The following is a 17,949-nucleotide window of genomic DNA, read 5'->3' on the forward strand; positions in this document are numbered from 1 at the left end:
GAGGGTCAGCAACTTTAATATCCTCAGTGTTATTATTTTGGAGGATCTGTCCTGGACCCAGCATGTAAGTACAGTTATGAAGAAAGCATGGCATCTCCTCTACTTCCTTAGGAGTTTGCAAAGATCCAGCATGACATCTAAAACATTGATAAACTTCTATAGATGTGTAGTGAAGAATATATTGACTGGCTGTATCACAGCCTGATATGGAAAGAACAATGCCCTTGAATGCAAAAGTCCACCATGGGCAAAGCCCTCTCCACCATTGAACACATCTCCACAAAACGTTTTTGCAGGAAAGTGGTATCCATCATCCCCTCCCTCCAGGGCATGCTCTCTTCTCACTGCTGCCATCAGGAAGAAGGTACAGAAGCTTCAAGACTCAAACCACCAGGCTCTTGAACCAAAGGGAATAACTTCACTCAATTTCAGTTGCCCCATCATTGAAATGTTCCTACAACGTATGCACTCACTTTCAAGGACTCTTCACCTCATGTTCTCAATATTTATTGCTTATTTATTTATTATTCTTTCTTTCTTTTTTGTATTTGCACGGTTTGTTGTCTTTTATACGCTGGTTGAATACCCAAGTTGGTACAGTCTTTCACTGATTCTGTTATGGTTATTATTTTATTATGGATTTACTAAGTACGTCCGCAAGGAACTGAATCTCAGGGTTGTATATGGTGACATGTATGCTCTTTGGTTCAAAGTATGTACATTTACTTTGAACTTTGAACATGCCGAATCTGCACAAAGATTCTGTCGGCAGAAGGACAGCAGCCATTCAAAGCTACAGGTTACCCATCTTCTCTAAGGCAATAATGGTGGCCTTGCCATTGAAACCCTCAGTTAACTAATTCAAACCTTTTAAATATGTCAATTTATTTTATCACATGCTATGAAATGATTTGGAATATTTTGTTCTGTAGAATCCACCAAATAAATCAGGGTATCTCAAAGTACCTGACAAGCAATTAAATTGTTCTCAAATATTATCACTGTTCAAGGTGACAGATGTGAGGTTTTATCTCATTGTTTCTCCATATGTAATTTATAATTGTCCTTTTGGCAGGAGGTCTGAAGAGATTGTATTCATCTAAATAAAATACAGCACAATTCCAAACTGATCAGATTTCTGAATCTATAGTCTTGAACGGTTATTTTAAATCTCAAAATGCATAGAGATTCTTCTGTAAATGGCCTTTTAAAGTATGTTATTCATGGCAAAGTGCTCTATATATGGTCTCTTGGCAAGAGCAGAACTTAGCTTTCCCTATCTGTAATTTCTCACCACAAGATTCACTAGTGTAATTATCCTTGTGTATTGAAAAGCAGTTTTTCATTTTGTTTCTTTAGTCTGATACCAAAATCTCTGTTCTGCATCACTTCCCTATTTTTGCATTTGGAATTTGTACTTGTCTCCTGTGGTTGCTTGTAACCATGAAGGAACAGAGCTTCCATATCTCAAATTCAGAGACCCATGAAAGTTGTAGCTTGGGACTCCGTGGTAGTGTAGTGTTATGGAGAAAATGTTTTCAGGACTGGTTATGGATATGTTTGACATCATTCATGAAGTTTAAGAACTCTAATAGAAATGAAGGCTCACTGTCTTGTGGCATGTGGCTCACCTTCTGAATCTCCAGCATCTTCAAGACATGTCATGAGTGTGATAGATATTTACTACTTCTAATAAGTAATGCATTTCCTACATGAAAACTCTACACCACCAAGCCAAAGCAGCTTGATTGATTACCACTCCCTCCATCACCTAAAATATTCACTTTCTCAATAACTGGTGGCTTCAATTTGCACTGGGAGCAAAAATATATGGCAATAACTTTGGAGCTTTCATCAGCACCTCCTAATTTCCTAATCTCCAATAATTTGGACTGACAATCGACATCTGGTACCCTGAATTACCCCCACTTTCTGGGAATGCTCTGGTCCGGTTTCACTATCATTTTCACAGTCAATCACTATGTGGTTGGACATTGTGACAAATGTGGTGTTAACAGCATTAGTCTTCCCTCTATTTATTTGGAAGATCTTTGTTTTACTCAACTAAGATGAGATCTTGTACAAGCTCCCTGACATGATGGGATACAAGAGAGCTGTTGATGAGATGGAACTCGGAATGATCAATGGACAGGTGAAAGGTATGATCATGGATGATGTTGCAGAAGTGTTGCACAACAGTAAGAAACAGAAGACTAATGATAATCCCAAAGTGCCATTACGGGTGTGAAAAAAGAAACCACTGACTGAATTTGTACTTGCTTCTTTAGCTGATCTCCAGGCTTCTGATCCTCCCTCCCTCCGAACCCTTAACAAACAGTTCCTTTAAAAAATTAACTTTAATGTTTGATGTTGTATTATAAACATAAAAAGTACCCAAGTCAGGACATTCTGTAGCACAATGTGGAAGGATGACACTACATAAGGTTCCAAAGGTTATGATAAAATTATCATATGCAGATACATCTCTGGGACATTAGAAAAATTGCTTAACATAGTATAGCTCAAGTGAATAATGATATGCTAGGTAATGATAGAGTAAACCTAGGCAGAGTACCAGTATTAGCAGTAAGGAATGTAACTGAATGTGGCAGTTTATATTTTAGCAATTTCAAGATGTAATTCACCCATCATACAAATCCTTCTATCTCTGAGTTCCCCAGCTCTTTAATATTTGCTTAAGAGTATTTACCTCAACAACTCTACTATTTGCATAGCTTTTTTTCCTGTGTGAGCAGTAATATGATTTGGTGCAATATAATAAGAATAAATTCCTTAAAAGGAGCTGTAAAAGCCATATCAATCATTACACCAGGAGTGCTCAGATGGATTCCCACTATGAATAAATTCAGTGAGACTTCACTACAAAAGTGTATTTGAATACATTGTGTTCACTGTAATATCTCCCAGTCATTCTCAAATAATAGACGCTCTCATTCATTAAAAATCGTCACAAAAAACTCAAATGGGTTCTGAGCACCTGTCAACTGTAATCTGGCGTAAGGCCAGACCAAAAGCAGGTGAAATATTATGGGGAGAAATAAATTTTGCAGCTCATTTTAATACTCTGTGGCACATAATCACCTCATGCACAAATGGGTATGGCCCTACCTCCAAATTAGGGAAGCAGGAGCCTGGGGATTTTACTATAGTCAATGGACAGGAAATAAAATAGATATATTAGTCACACATGGATAGCTATTATCTCTTACATAACCATTTATCTTCAACAGTTCATTATCTTCCAATTCTATTTTGAAGACTTTCGGTGAGGTGGTCCTCAAGTTGAACTAAATTGTAGTCATTGCAAAATTATTGGGACCTAAAATACCAACACAAGGATACATTTTTGAGTTGTATATTCTTGTGACTGTCCTGGAATAAAGTTCAGGTAGCTCTAAAGTAGAAGTAACTAAGTCTTTTAACTTCCATTCTGGTTGTTTTTCCGCAAGATTTACATCCTTTTACACATCCCATTATTTCTACCTTTCAGTTCATATTTGTCACTGAAATATTGAGAGGGTCACTAAAGTTACTAAGAGGGTCAGTAACTTTAAATTTCTGGGTGTCATCATCTCAAAGGACCTTTCCTGGACCCATCATACAAATATAACTGTGAAGAAAGCATGACAGCGCTTCTACTTCCTCGAGAGACTGTGGAGATTCTCCATGTCATCAAAAATCTTGGCAAACTTCTATAGATGCATGGTGGAAAGTATTTTGACTGGCTGCATTATGACCTGGTTTGGGGACGCCAATGCCTTTGAGTAGAAAATCCTACAAAAGGTTATGGATTCAGCCCAGTACATTACAGTACCTCCTAACCACAGAGCGCATCTACATGAAACGTTAAAGCAGCATCCATCATCAAAGATCTTCACCACCCAGATCATGCTCTTTTCTCTCTGCTGCCATCAGGTAGAAGGTACAGGTGCCTCAGGACTCACACCACCAGGTTTAAGAACAGATATTATCCCTCAACCATCAGGCTCTTGAACAAAAGATGATAATTACACTCAATTAAGGACTCTACTGTATTGTTATTTCATGCTCATTATTTCTTACAATTTATTATCTGTATTTGTAGAGTTTGTTTACAGTTTACTGATCCTATTGACAGTTACTGTTCTATAGATTTTCTAACTGTGGCTGCAGAAAAAGAATTTAAGGATTGTTATGTGGTGATACATTCTGATAATACATTTTACTCTGAACTAATTTTTGCTGTCTACAGCCAACAACAGACTACCTCCACCCCATGATTTACATCACCTTAAATCTGTGAAAGTTGTGGTAAGGGTTAAAGACAATGCTCTGGCAAAGATAGCTTGGGGTGTTTGTAGTCCAGTGAGACCACTGGAGATAACTACCCACCCACTTGCTGGCCGGGGGGGGGGGGGGGTGACTGCAGCTGTGTGTACTCAAACCAGTCAAGTAACTTCTGGAAAGGTCTCCCTAAGACATTGTATCCCTTTACATGAGGGGTTGCCTGGGATAGAGAAGATAGGAATAACAGAAAGATGTGAAACACACCCAACTAAGGGACAATTGCTTTACTAACTTGTCCACTTCGATTATGAATGGTGATTGAACTCATAAGGAAGAAATTCAAACAAATACAATTTACCAAATGGTCAATATCTTTACTTTGTCACCAAACAATTGATACTAGAGCGTACAATCATCACAGTGATATTAGTTTCTGTGCTTCGCACTTCCTGAAGTACAAATCGAAATAAATATAATAGAAATTTAAATTATAAATCATAATTAGAAAATAGAAAAGGGAAAGTAAGGTAGTGCAAGTCAGGTCCAGGTATTTGGAAGATACGGCCCAGATCTGGGTCAGGATCTGTTCAGCAGTCTTATCACAGTTGGAAAGAAGCTGTTCCCAAATCTGGCTGTACAAATCTTCATGCACCTGTATCTTCTCCCAGAGGGAAGTGGGACAAAAAGTGTGTTGGCTGGGTGGGTCTTGTCCTTGATTATCCTGGCAGCACTGCTCCGACAGCATGTAAAATGAGTCCAGGGACATACATTGGTTTGTGTGATGTGCTGGGCTATGTTCACTATCTTCTGCAGCTTCTTCTGGTCTTGGACAGACAACTTCCATACCAGGTTGTGATGCACCCTAGAAGAATGCTTTCTACGGTGCACCTATAAAAATTAGTGACGGTTTTAGGGGACAAGCCAAATTTCTTCAGTTTTCTCAGGAAGTAAAGGCGCTGGTGGGCCTTCTTGGCAGTGGAGTCTGCTTGGTTAGACCAAGTCAGGTGACTTGTGATATTCACCCCGAGGAACTTAAAGCTTTTGACCCATTCCACCTGCGCACCACCAATGTAGATGGGGTTGTGCGGTCCACTACTCCTTCTGAAGTCAACAATCAATTCCTTCATCTTGTTGACATTGAGGGATAGGTAATTGCAGGCATGGGCAAACTACAGCCCGTGGGCCATATGCGGCCCGTTAAGCTTTTTAATCCGGCCCGCAGAACTTGATGAAATTATATTAATAAACCTTGTTAACGTTTTTTCCCTGCAATTCTGGCGTTTTCCTAATAGATGACGCACTCTATATACATTAGTGGCGACCCATTTCCTGGCACATCCGAACCGGCTCACAATTAGCCAGCGTTCCGGCGAAGGGAGATAGCCTGCGGGGATTTGTGAGCACAGAGCTTTGGAGCCTCTGCACAGGGGGGCAGGTTGAGGGAGGCTTAAAAGTGAGGCTGGGGATTTTGAATAAAGTTTTTTTCTTCGACTGCAGTTACTGACTCCGTGTCGTAATTTTAGCGCTGCATGTAGCACATTGACCTTTGTTGACGTGCAGCGTATTACTCCACATTTGCGCTTTACTCTTTGTTCGGCTCGACCTATTTGTGTGAACAGGCGTTCAGCGTCATGAACATCAACAAAGCCAGCCACAGATCCAAGTTAACTGACCAACACCTCAGATCCATCCTGAGAATCGCCACAACAAAACTAAATCCAGACTTCGATGCGCTGGCTAAAAAGGGAGACCAACAACATTGTTCCCACTGAAATTAAAAATAAGTTTCTTCGTTGTGTTATGTAAAAAATGCATTTGAAAATATTTTTTTCAATAAGCCTTACATGTTACATGTCATTTCTGTTGAGTGATGGACATGAGTAGTGCGCAGGTGCACGTACGTTCTCAAAATAAAAAATGCGCTCCAGATCAAATAACGCGCTCCGCATACTGGCGCGCTATCACTGTTCTGTCTTTGTGCGGGTCGTTGTTGAGTGTTGGCACAGGGGACAATTGAATAAGAAGGAGCAGGACAAGTAGACCTGCATCTCCTACCGTTTTTGAAATAAAGACAGTCGGGAGGAGAGTGATGATGATAATATCTTGAAGGATAACAGAATTTTCAGTGCTTTAAAATAATAACTGTTACTATTTAAAAAAGCTGTATTTTATTCATTTAATTTTCAGTGTTTTAAAAGTCATTTCAATAAATTGCTAAATACCATGGGACTTCAAAGACAGATATTTTGTTGTAATGCATTTGTTCATTTTCAATTGAAATTAAAGCACATGTTTTCTACATATCCCATGATATTTTATTTTCTCTTATGAGGTGTATTACCAAAACACTCCGTCTATCTGCTCCTGGTCCGGCCCCCCTGTCAAATTTAGAACCCTTTGTGGCCCTCAAGTCAAAAAGTTTGCCCACCCCTGGGTTATTGTCTTTGCACCATGCCACCAAGTTCTTAATTTCCTCTCTGTACTCAGACTCAACAATACCCAAGATACGGCCTACAATTTTGGTGTCATCAGCAAACTTATATATTGAGTATATATATATTATATATATATACATAGATGAGTTATACAGCTCTCGTTACATGCAAATGCAGGTCAACTCAGAGTGATTATGCATAGTTAGTAATTCATCTCCTTCTACCTTAGGCCACAAACTTATCAATCACCCCTAATGAGTTACTAACTTCAAACTTTCTGCATAATCACTCAGAGTTGAACTGCATGTGCATGTAACAAAAGCTATGTAACTCATCTCCTTCTAACATAGGCCACAAACTTATCAATCACTCCTGCTGTGGACACTTTCTGGAGGTCCAAGATCTATATGCTCCACGACTGCTGGACTAAGTGTGTAAATGTATGTTGAAATATAAATGTGCTAGATTTTCTAAAATTGACTCCTTCTGCCCTAGGGCATGAACTTATCAATCACCCCTCATACATCAAACAATAATCTGATTTTTAGATTACAATCTCTTCAGCTTTGCAAGGTTCATTATAACCTAAATATTTTTCTTTTTCTGTTGAAACCTGGTCTCCTTGTGGATTGGTAAGTATCGCTTAGTTTAGTAATTCTCTTAGGTATCACAAAAGGCTTTATTATATTGTTACCAGCTGTGTTCTATTAACTACACAATTTCCTTAATATTCTTCAGCACTTACCTCTACTTCTCATTTTCTCTGATTATACTGATTCAGTGTTTAATAGTTATTCTTATGGTCCAATATTCCTTAGGCCATTTTTATAAAATCTTAATTTTGCCTGCCCTGATAAATTTCTGTAACTTGTTCATACAAGATATATTGATTTCTTTCAATTTTAATTCCACAATTGTTTTGCTGGATGGCCATCTCAAGATTAGCTTTTCCTTTTGTATACCTCCTACAGCAAACATTGTGGCTTTTATGAAAAGCCTCAGACCTGACACATTAATTCTTTCTTTTCATAGATCCTATTTGAGCCTCTAAGTGTTTCCAGTATATTTTTATTTCAGATTTTCAGCATTTACAGAATTTTAATTTCATGGGTTTCAACCCTGTTGCATCTTAGTTAACTTACCTTTGTTAACCTACTTCTGTTTCAATTTACAGATATTTGTAACAGATTAATATCTTGAGGCCCTATTATTGATGGTTACTCAATTTTTTTGCTTTAGAAATTAGTTAATGCTCTAATTGGGAAGTATCACCACAACTCTTTCAATTCATGTTTCCTCCACTATTTCCCTCAGACATTGATCAGTAAAGCTTGCTTTTCTTTTGGTTGCACTTTGACTTATAAAAGAAACAGCTTTTCCTGCAGATTAAAAATGTGGCAGCCTGGCATAGTGGTGGAGTAATTAGCTCTCCTAAATCATAGATCCAGAGATTGATCTTAACTTTGGGTGCTGTACATGGTTTGCATTTTCTTCCTGTGACGATGGAAATTTCATCAGGCGTTCTCCTTCCAAAGGTCAGGTCAATGTAAGTTACTGCTTATTGTGGTATGAATCAAAAGGGAGTTGATGGGTGAATGAGAAGAGTAAATTATGGAATACAGGGAAATAAATAAGATTGAGTATGGGACAGATGAAATCACATTGTTGGAAGCTGGCATGGAGCCAATGGACCAAGTGGTCACCTCCTGATATATTGAGTTAAGTTTATACTTAAATTATAATCTCTTTAGCAGGATTGGAGCATTGTCCAAATACTTCTTTATAATTTGTACTGGTAATACCATTCTGATGTCAACTTTTTGACATCAAAAATCTGTGACAATGATGAATTCTAAGAGTTTTTCTCATGTTAGACTTCCAAATGTTTTAAAAATGAAGACAAAGCAGACAAGTTTGACTTTTCAGATTTATTAATAAAGTAATTTAAAAGGAAATGTTTCAGATTGACAAAGTAGCAAAAGCTAGCTCAGTAATTCAAAGCAACTCCTGAGGGAGAAACAATGCAATTCGATGCAATTCTTTCTACTTAAATATAGACTGGAAAAACTTATTAAATTGCATCAATAACTTAACACCAGTAACAAAGGTTTGAACTGTTTGGTCTAATTAGCAGAAAGCAGATATCCCAATCCTAATGCCAGCATTAAGATATTATTAAGCAATGCAAAGCAGAAAATAGCCACCAAAGCCACTAGCATCAATTCTCCAAATACATGATATACCAGGGAACTTCAGAAATCTTTTGGTCACTTTTCATGTGTCCAGCACATGATGTATATGTGCACTGCTTTACATTTTTTCCAATCCAATTTATTCCCCATATTCAGGGCTATATATTTAACTTCGTAACAATAGAATATAAAACTGTGTGAGATGTGACCTATAAACAAAAAGTAATTGGATTTGGAACAAATATGCACATATTTATTTTAAACTAAACCTGGGTAGAAATTAAAATTAATATTTGATAGATTTGGATTAAGGCCTGAATTTTAATTCAGAAAATGGAAAGGACAAGCAGAATTGAATGTTCTTTACCTTGGAGAGTCTTCTGCTCTCCAACATACTGCAATAACCTTACTCTCAACAATTATTTTACAATTGTGGAAAAAAATTACTTCCTTATGTGGCTATCTCTTTACATGATACAAAAATCACAGCTGAAAAATTGCAGACAAGCAAATAATGCATTCCCTGTGCATTAGAAAAGCAAAGGCAAACAGATTTTGAATTTTTACACACTTGCGACACAGAATGTATTACAGAAAAAGCAGAACTAAATTTCTGATTTCCTGCCATTTAAACCTTAATTCAACATACTTTGACCTAATTTCTGATAGATTTTCTGTATTTTTTGGTTAAAAAACCAGGCTGAGAGAAGACAAATAATACCATAAAAGGGCTAAAAATTCAAATGAAAAGAAACATAGCCTTGCATAGAAAACAAAGATTGCTGCTGGTTACATGCTTAAAACAGGAAATGCAGGTACTGTAAATGGACATAGTGCAATCCCTGGCAGTTTGTGCTGAATGAGGCATCCAAAGGCTTGGAGCTGTTGGGGGCTGGATTAAAAAAAAATCTTGTTCAGACCATAGCATCTTCATTTCCTTAAACATCAGTTCACCAGAAAGCTACTTGATCCCACAAAAAGGTTTATGATGAAGCTGCTCCAAGAACATTTAACGTAGTTTGAGCTCATCTCCGCTCCCCAGATTGGTGCCGGGACTGGGGTCCTGTCTGCGTGGCTGCACAAGAGAAAATAAATGCAAGTCAAAAAGTGAGACAAATAACTAAATAATGTGGAGAAAAATTGTAATGAAAATGCTTGAAATCAATTGTTATAGTCATACAGGACAGAAACAAGACCTTCAGCCTAACAGGTCTATGCCAACCAAGACACCTTATTCAAGCTAGCCCTATCTGCCAGCATTTGGCCTATATACTTCTAAACTTCTATAATCCATGTGCCTGTCTAACTGTCTTTTAAAAGTTGTTGTACCTTCTCAACCACTTCCTCTAGCAGCTGATTTCACATGGATGTTATCTTTAGTGTAAAAATGTTGTCCCTTAAACTCCACTTAAATATTCCTCTCATACTTTTAACTGATGCCTTCTAAATCTTAATGCCCCAACTCTGGTGGAAAAGACTGATTGTATTCACCCTACCTATGCTCTTTATCATTTTACACACCTCTATAAGATCACCCCTCAATCTCCTGTGCGCTAAGGAATAAAGTCCTAAACTGTCCAATCTCTCCCTATAACTCACCACCCTACTTACCTGTGATGGGTCCCTCAACACCAGCTCCATAGCAAAGAAAGCTCAGCAGCGTCTCTACTTTCTGCGAAGGCCGAGGAAAGTCCATCTCCCACCCCACCCCCATCCTCGTCACATTCTACAGGGGTTGTACTGAGAGCATCCTGAGCAGCTGCATCACTGCCTGGTTTGGAAACTGCACCATCTCAGATCGCAAGATGCTGCAGCGGATAGTGAGGTCAGCTGAGAAGATCATCGGGGTCTCTCTTCCCGCCTTCACAGACATTTACACTACATGCTGCATCCGCAAAGGAAAAAGCATTATGAAGGACCCCATGCACCCCTCATACAATCTCTTCTCCCTCCTGCCGACTGGGAAAAGGCTCCGAAGCATTCGGGCTCTCACGACCAGACTATGTAACAGTTTCTTCCCCCAAGCTATCAGACTCCTCAATACTCGATGCCTGGACTGACATCTTGCCCTATTGTCCTGTTTATTATTTATTGTAATGCCTGCACTGTTTATGTGCACTTTATGCAGTCCTGTGTAGGTCTGCAGTCTAGTGTAGCTTTCTCTGTGTTTTTTTTTTACGTAGTTCAGTCTAGTTTTTGTACTGTGTCATGTAACACCATGGTCCTGAAAAACATTGTCTCATTTTTACTATGTACTGTCCCAGCAGTTATGGTCGAAATGACAATAAAAGTGACTTGACTTGATTCCACTTATACTCCAAGGTGTCTCTGTGCTACAACAGTCCCGAGGGCCCTGTTGTCCACTGTGAAAGTCCTACCTGGATTTGCCTTTCCAAAAAACATCTAGCACTTATACAATTAAACTCCATTCCCCGGCCCACTTGTTCAGTTGATCAAGATCCTCCTGCATTTTTGGTAACATTCATCATTGTCCACTTTAACCACCTATTTTAGTGTCACATGTAAACTTAGCAATCATGCCTTATACTTGATTATACATTCTTATTTTAATTGTTGATATTGATCACAAAAAGACAATGGGCCTAGCACTCACCCCTGAGGTATACCACTAATCACAGGCTTCCAGTCTCAAAGAAAGAAACATGCCATCATAGAGTAATACAGCAGTACAGCTCAAACACTTGTTGGCTCATCTAGTCCCTGTTAAACTTTAATTTTGACTAGTCCATTCAATATGCACCTGGATCACAGCTCTCCATACTCCTTCCATCCATGTACTTAACTAAATTTCTCTTAAATGTTGAAGATGGACCTACATCCACAACTGCAGCTGATAGCTTGCTCTACACTGTCACCTCCCCCTGAGTGAAGGGGTTACTCCTCATGTTTCTCTTAAACATTTCACCTTTCAAGCTTAGCCCATGATCTCTAATTCTAGTCTCACCTAACCTCAGTGGAAAAAAAATGCCTGTTTGCACTTACCCCATCAAAAAAACTCAAATTTATATACCTCCATCACATCTCCCTCCACTCCAGAGACAAAAGTCACAACTATTCAACTATCCCTATAAAGCAGATCTTCAAGCTCCAGCAACATCCTTGTAAATTTTCTCCGTACTCTTTCAATTTTATTGATACCTTTTCCATAGGTAGGTGGCCAAAACTATGGAAAACGCTCCAAATATCTTATACAACTTCAACATAATATTCCAACTCCTGTACTCAATACTTTATGAAGGCCAACGTACCAAAAGCTCTCTTAACAACCCAATCTACCAGTGACACCACTTACAGGAAATTGTAGATCTGTATTCATATGTTTTACACACCTCAGTGCCCTACTGCTCACTGTTCAAATCCTATTTGTACTCACAAAGCGCAACACCTCAAACTTTTCTGAATTAAAATCCATCTGCCATTTTTCTGACTGGTCCAGATCCCACTGCAAGTTTTGATAGCCTTCCTCACTGCTCACTATGCCCCCAATCTTGGCATCATCTACAAATTAGCTTTTCCAGTATACCACATTATCATCCAGATCAATAATATAGATAACAAATCCAGCACTGATTCCTATAGCACACCACTAGTCACAGGCCTCCAGTCAGAGACGACCATCTACTGCCACTCTCTGCAATCTCTCCACAAATTTGTTCCTCTAACTCAGACTGAAAATTGAGTGGTCCATTAATGAGGTCATCCTCAGTTCCACCCACTTCACCTCAGACAAGGTTTCCAGTCTGTCCTCTCTCAGCACTGCTGAGACAATTTCCCTGACTAATAATGCCATCCCTGCCCCTCCTGGAACCGAGTCTCACTAATGGTTACAATGTCATAATTCCACATGTTGATCTGATCCATGCTCTAAATTCTCTAAATTAATCCACCTTACCCACAATACTCCTTACTTTGAAATAGACACCACTCCATATTATTCCCACCATGCTTAATCTTTCAATAGCTGTCTTTGTACGTAGGCTTATCAACGTCTTTCCCCAAAACCACTTTACCATCTGCTTTGGCAGTGAGGCATCCATTCCCTGCAAGTCTAGTTTAACACCACAGCCCCCACCCCATGCAGCACTGGCAAACCTTCCCACAAGGATATTAGTTCCCCTTCAAGTTCAGGTGCAAACCATCTTTCCTGTACAGATAGCATTTTCCCTGGAAGAGAGCACAATGATCTAAAAGTCTGAAGCCCTACCACTTGCACCATGTCCTTAGCCACATGTTAAACTGTATGATCTTCCTATTTCTGCCTCACACGGCATGGTTAGCTCTCCTGAGATCACAATCCTTGAGATCCTGTCCTTCAACTTAGTACATGACCCCCTGAACTCACTTCACAGGACCTCATTATCCTTCCTCCACCTGTCACTGGACCCAACATAGACAATGATCCCTGGCTGCTCACCCTCCCACTTAAGAATGTTACGGACTCTAACTGAGATGTCCCTGACCCTGACACTGGAGAGGAAACATACGATCTATAATCTTGTTCTTGTCCTCAGAACTTCCTGTATGTTCCCCTAACTAATGAATCCTCTCATTCATCTCTTCCCCCCCACCCCCCCCTTCCTTTATGAACAAGTCAGACCCAGTGCTGGGGACCTGACAGCTGTGCCTTTCATCTACTAGGGCATTCCTAACCAGCAACAGTACCCAAAGCCATATATCTGTTATTGATGGAATAATAATAATTGATGGAACAGGGGTACCCCACACTGGTTGCCAATCCCCCTTCTCCCACCTGTATCCTGCACTCAGCTTCCCAAAATCATCCAGCTCAAGCTCAGTTCCCTAACATTGGTCTGCAAGAAGCTGCAGCTGGATGCATTTCTTGCAGGCGCAATCACCAGGAACAATGAAGATCTCCCTGCCTTCCCACATCCTGCAAGAGGAGCATTCCACTATCCTGCCTGGCATTCCCACTGCTCTAACTGTGCAACAAAAAAAGATCAAGGAAAAAAGCAAGCTGCCTGAAAAATCTATCTTGAACAACCACTTCTCCTTGCCAAAGCCTCTGAGACAACATGTCAAGCTCCCCACTAACACTGGCCAACTCCACCAATGCTTAAATATAACTTTTTATTAAGTTTTGCCAAGTGTCTGATTAACCTATAACCTGTGGTGTACAGAATGACTGGCAGCATTTGCTTTTCCCAATCTTGCTCCCACTACACAAAATCTATCAGACCACAGGATATAGGAGAAGAATTAGGCCATTTGGCATATCGAGTCTGCTCTGCCATTTCATCATGGCTGATCCAATTTTCCTCTCAGCCCCAATCTCCTGCCTACTCCCCATATTCCTTCATGTCCTGGCCAATCAAGAATTTATCAACCTCTGCCTTAAATATACATAAAGACTTGGCCTCCACTGCTGCCTGTAGCAAAGATTCACCACTCTCTGGCTAAAGAAATTCCTCCTCATCTTCCTTCTAAAAGGACATCCCTCTATTATAAGGCTATGTCCCCTGATCTAAGACTCACCACCACAGGAAACATCCTCTCCACATCTATTCTATCAAGGCCTTACACCATTCGATAGATTTCAAGGAGGTCATCACTCACTCTGAATTCTAGTCAATACAAGCTTACATCAAATGCTCTTCATATGACAAGCCATTCAATCCTGGAATCATTTTTGTGAATCTCCTTTAAACCCTCTCTAGTTTCAGCACATCTTTTCTAAGGGGCGCAAAACTGCTCAATACTCCAAGTGAGGCCTCACTAGTGCTTTATAAAGATTTAGCATTACATCCTTGTTTTTTTTTATATGCTACTCCTGTTGAAATGAATGCTATAACTGCATTTGCCTCCTGACCACAGACCCAACCTGCAAATTAACTTCTAGGAATCTTGCACAAGGATTCCCAAGTCCCTTTGTGCCTCTGTTTTTTTTTGCATTTTCTCTCCATTGAAAAAAGTGAACTCTTTATTTTCTTTTACCAAAGTGCATGACCATATACTTCCTGACACTGTATTCCATCTGCTATTTCTTTGCCCATTCTCCTAAATGTCTGTACTTCTGTAGCCTCTCTACTTCTTCAAAACTACCTGCCCCTCCAGCTATCTTCATATCGTCTGCAAACTTTTCAACATAGCCATCAATTCCATTACCTAAATCATTGACATATAACACAAAAATAATTGGTCCCAACTCAGACCCTTGTAGAACACCATTAGTAACAGGCAGCTAACCAGAAATGGCTCCCTTAATTTTCACTCTTTGCCACCTGCCAATCAACCACTGCTTTATCCATGCTAGTATCTTTCCTGTAATACCACGGGCTCATAGCTTGTTAAGCAGCCTCATGTGTGGCACTTTATTGAAGGCCTCCTGAAAACCCAAATTCACAACATCAGCACAACATTCTCCTTTGTCTATCCTGATTTTATTTCTTCAAAGAATTCCAATATATTTTTCAGGCAATATTTTCCCGACTCCAACATCCAGACTAACTGGCCGATAGTTTCCTTTTTTCTGCCTTTCTCCCTTCTTGATGAGTGATATTTGCAATTTTCCAGTATTCTGGAACCATTTCAACATCTAGTAATTCTTGAAAGATCATTACTAATGCCTTCAAAAACTCTTCAGCCACCTTTTCAGAACACCATCTAGTCCAGGTGACTTATCCACCTTCCGACCATTCAGTTCCCCAAGATCCTTCTCTCTAGAAAACGTAACTTCACATACTTCATGACACCTGGAACTTTCACCATACAGCTAGTGTCTTCCACGTGAGAATGATTATCAGTTTGTCCACCATTTTCTTGTCCCCCATTAGCTCTCCAGTATCGTTTTCCAGCAGGCCTATATCCACGTTCATCTCTCTTTTACACTTTATATGTCTGAAGAAACTTTTGGTACTCTCTTTATATTATTGGTTAGCTTAATTTCATATCACACCTTTACCCTCTTAATGACTATTTGAATTGCCTTCTATTGGTTTTTTTTAAAAAGCTCCCCAAACCTCTAACTTCTCACTAATTTTTGCTCTATTATACGGCTTCTTTTTGTCTTTTATGTTGGCTTTGACTTCTCTTGTTAGCCACAGTTGTATCATCTTGCCTTTAGAATAGTTCTTCCTCCTTGGGATGTATATAATCTGTGCCTTCCAAATTGCTATCAGAAATTCCTGCCATTGCTGCTGTCATTATCCCTGCCCATGTTCCTTTCTAATCAATTCTGGCCAATTCCTCTCTCATAACTCTAACTCCATTTACTCAACTGTAATATTGATATATCTGACTAGCTTCTTGATTTTCAGGGTGAATTTGATCATATTATGATCACTTGCCTGCAAGGATTCTTTTATATTAAGCTCTTAAATCAGTTCTGGTTCACTGCATAACACCCAATCCAGAATAGCTGATCCCCTAGTGGGCACAACCATGAACTGCTCTAAAAAGCCATCTCATAGGCATTCTAGAAATACACCCTCTTGGAAATCCCCATAACTATTGGAACATTGCTCTTTTGGCATGCATTTTTTAATCTCCCATTGCAATTTGTAGACCACATCCTTACTATTGTTTGGGGGTCTATATACAGCTCCAATCAGGGTCTTTTTACCCTTGGAGTTCCTAAGCTCAACCCACATAGATTAAACACCTTCCGACCCTATGTCAACTCTTTCTAAAGATTTGATTTCATTTTTTTTTTACCAACAGAGCAATGTTGTCCCCTCTGCCTTCCCACCTGTCCTTTTGATACAATATGTATCCATGGGCATTAAGCTTCCAGCTATAATCTTCTTTCAGCCATGATTTCAAGATGTCCACTGCATCATACATGCCAATCTGTAGCTGTGCTACAAGTTCATCTACCTTATTCCGTAAACAGCGCACATTCAAATATAACAACTTCAGTCCTTTATTCACCCTTTTTGATTTTGTCGACCTTTTACTTTGCAACTCATCCTGTTGATTGCAATTTTACACAATCAACAACTGGTCCTCACAACACATTGCCTGTTTGTAAACCAGCTACCTTATCTTCAGCACTATCATTCGCCTTTGCTACGATACTTCTTACACTGAATTATATGCTATAGCTGGAGGTCTCTCTGCCTTCCCACAACCCGCAAGAGGAGCATTCCACTATATTGCCTGGCATCTCACCTATCCTAACTGAGCATATATAAAGAAGGGAAGGAAAAAAAAACAACCTGGAGTTTTTTTCCTTTTGCTTTCTCTAAATGGAGTCTCTCTTTGCTGAAGCCTCAAAAAGCTAATGAGACTCAATCACAAACATGAATTGGATGCTGCCGTGACCTGCTTGCTGCTGTCTTTTTCTACCAGATTGAAATTCCCTCCTCTCATCTTCCAACATCTGGATTGGTTGTACCACCAAACCAATTGGTCAGCTGCCCTCAGATTCCACGACATCTAGCTTTCCAGTTTGGCCTGCTATGTGGAACCTTAACAAAGGTCTTACTGAAGTCCAAAGAACAATACAATACAGCACAGGCCATTTGGCCCACAATGTTGTGCTGACTCTTAAACCCTGCCTCCCATATAACCCTCCACCTTAAATTCCTCCATATACCTGTTTAGTCTCTTAAAGTCCACATAAAGCACATCTACTGCCTTGCCCTTATCAACCTTCTTAGTCACGTAAAATAAAACCAAAAAACGCAATCAACTCTAAGACACAATCCCTCACTCACAAAACAAAGGTGATTATCCTAATTAATCTCCTTCTGTCCAGATGTATATACATTGTATCCCTCAGAATTTTCACCAGTAAATTCACAGATGTTGGGAGTCACTGGCCTGTAGTTCCAAGGATTTTCTTTGCTACCCATTTTATACATAGGCACAACATTCACTACCTTCTAGTCTACCAGATGTCAGCCAGGCCTCCTGTAGTTTCTTCTTTAGCCTCCTATAATGTACCTGAATAAACTTGGCAAGGCCTTGATGATCTGAAACACTTCATAGCTTAATTAGTTTAACGCTTCTTTAAAGCAGCCTGATGGCACCTGTCCCAGTCAATTACCAATAAG

General features: G+C 39.5%; 1 protein-coding gene across 3 annotated transcripts in view; it reads right to left on the bottom strand.

The window, feature by feature from the left end:
- Window positions 1–8,641: 8,641 nt before the first annotated feature.
- cbfb (core-binding factor subunit beta) overlaps window positions 8,642–17,949 on the bottom strand; it is a 119,325-nt gene continuing 110,017 nt past the window's right edge. For all 3 annotated transcript variants that reach the window (XM_059992616.1, XM_059992615.1, XM_059992614.1), the window contains one exon: window positions 8,642–9,989. In XM_059992616.1, coding sequence (XP_059848599.1) covers window positions 9,924–9,989 — 66 coding nt within the window. In that variant the 3' untranslated portion in view covers window positions 8,642–9,923. The remainder of the gene's footprint in view (window positions 9,990–17,949) is intronic.

The sequence above is a fragment of the Hypanus sabinus genome, chromosome 17, assembly GCF_030144855.1.
Source record: "Hypanus sabinus isolate sHypSab1 chromosome 17, sHypSab1.hap1, whole genome shotgun sequence".
Lineage (NCBI taxonomy): Eukaryota > Metazoa > Chordata > Chondrichthyes > Myliobatiformes > Dasyatidae > Hypanus > Hypanus sabinus.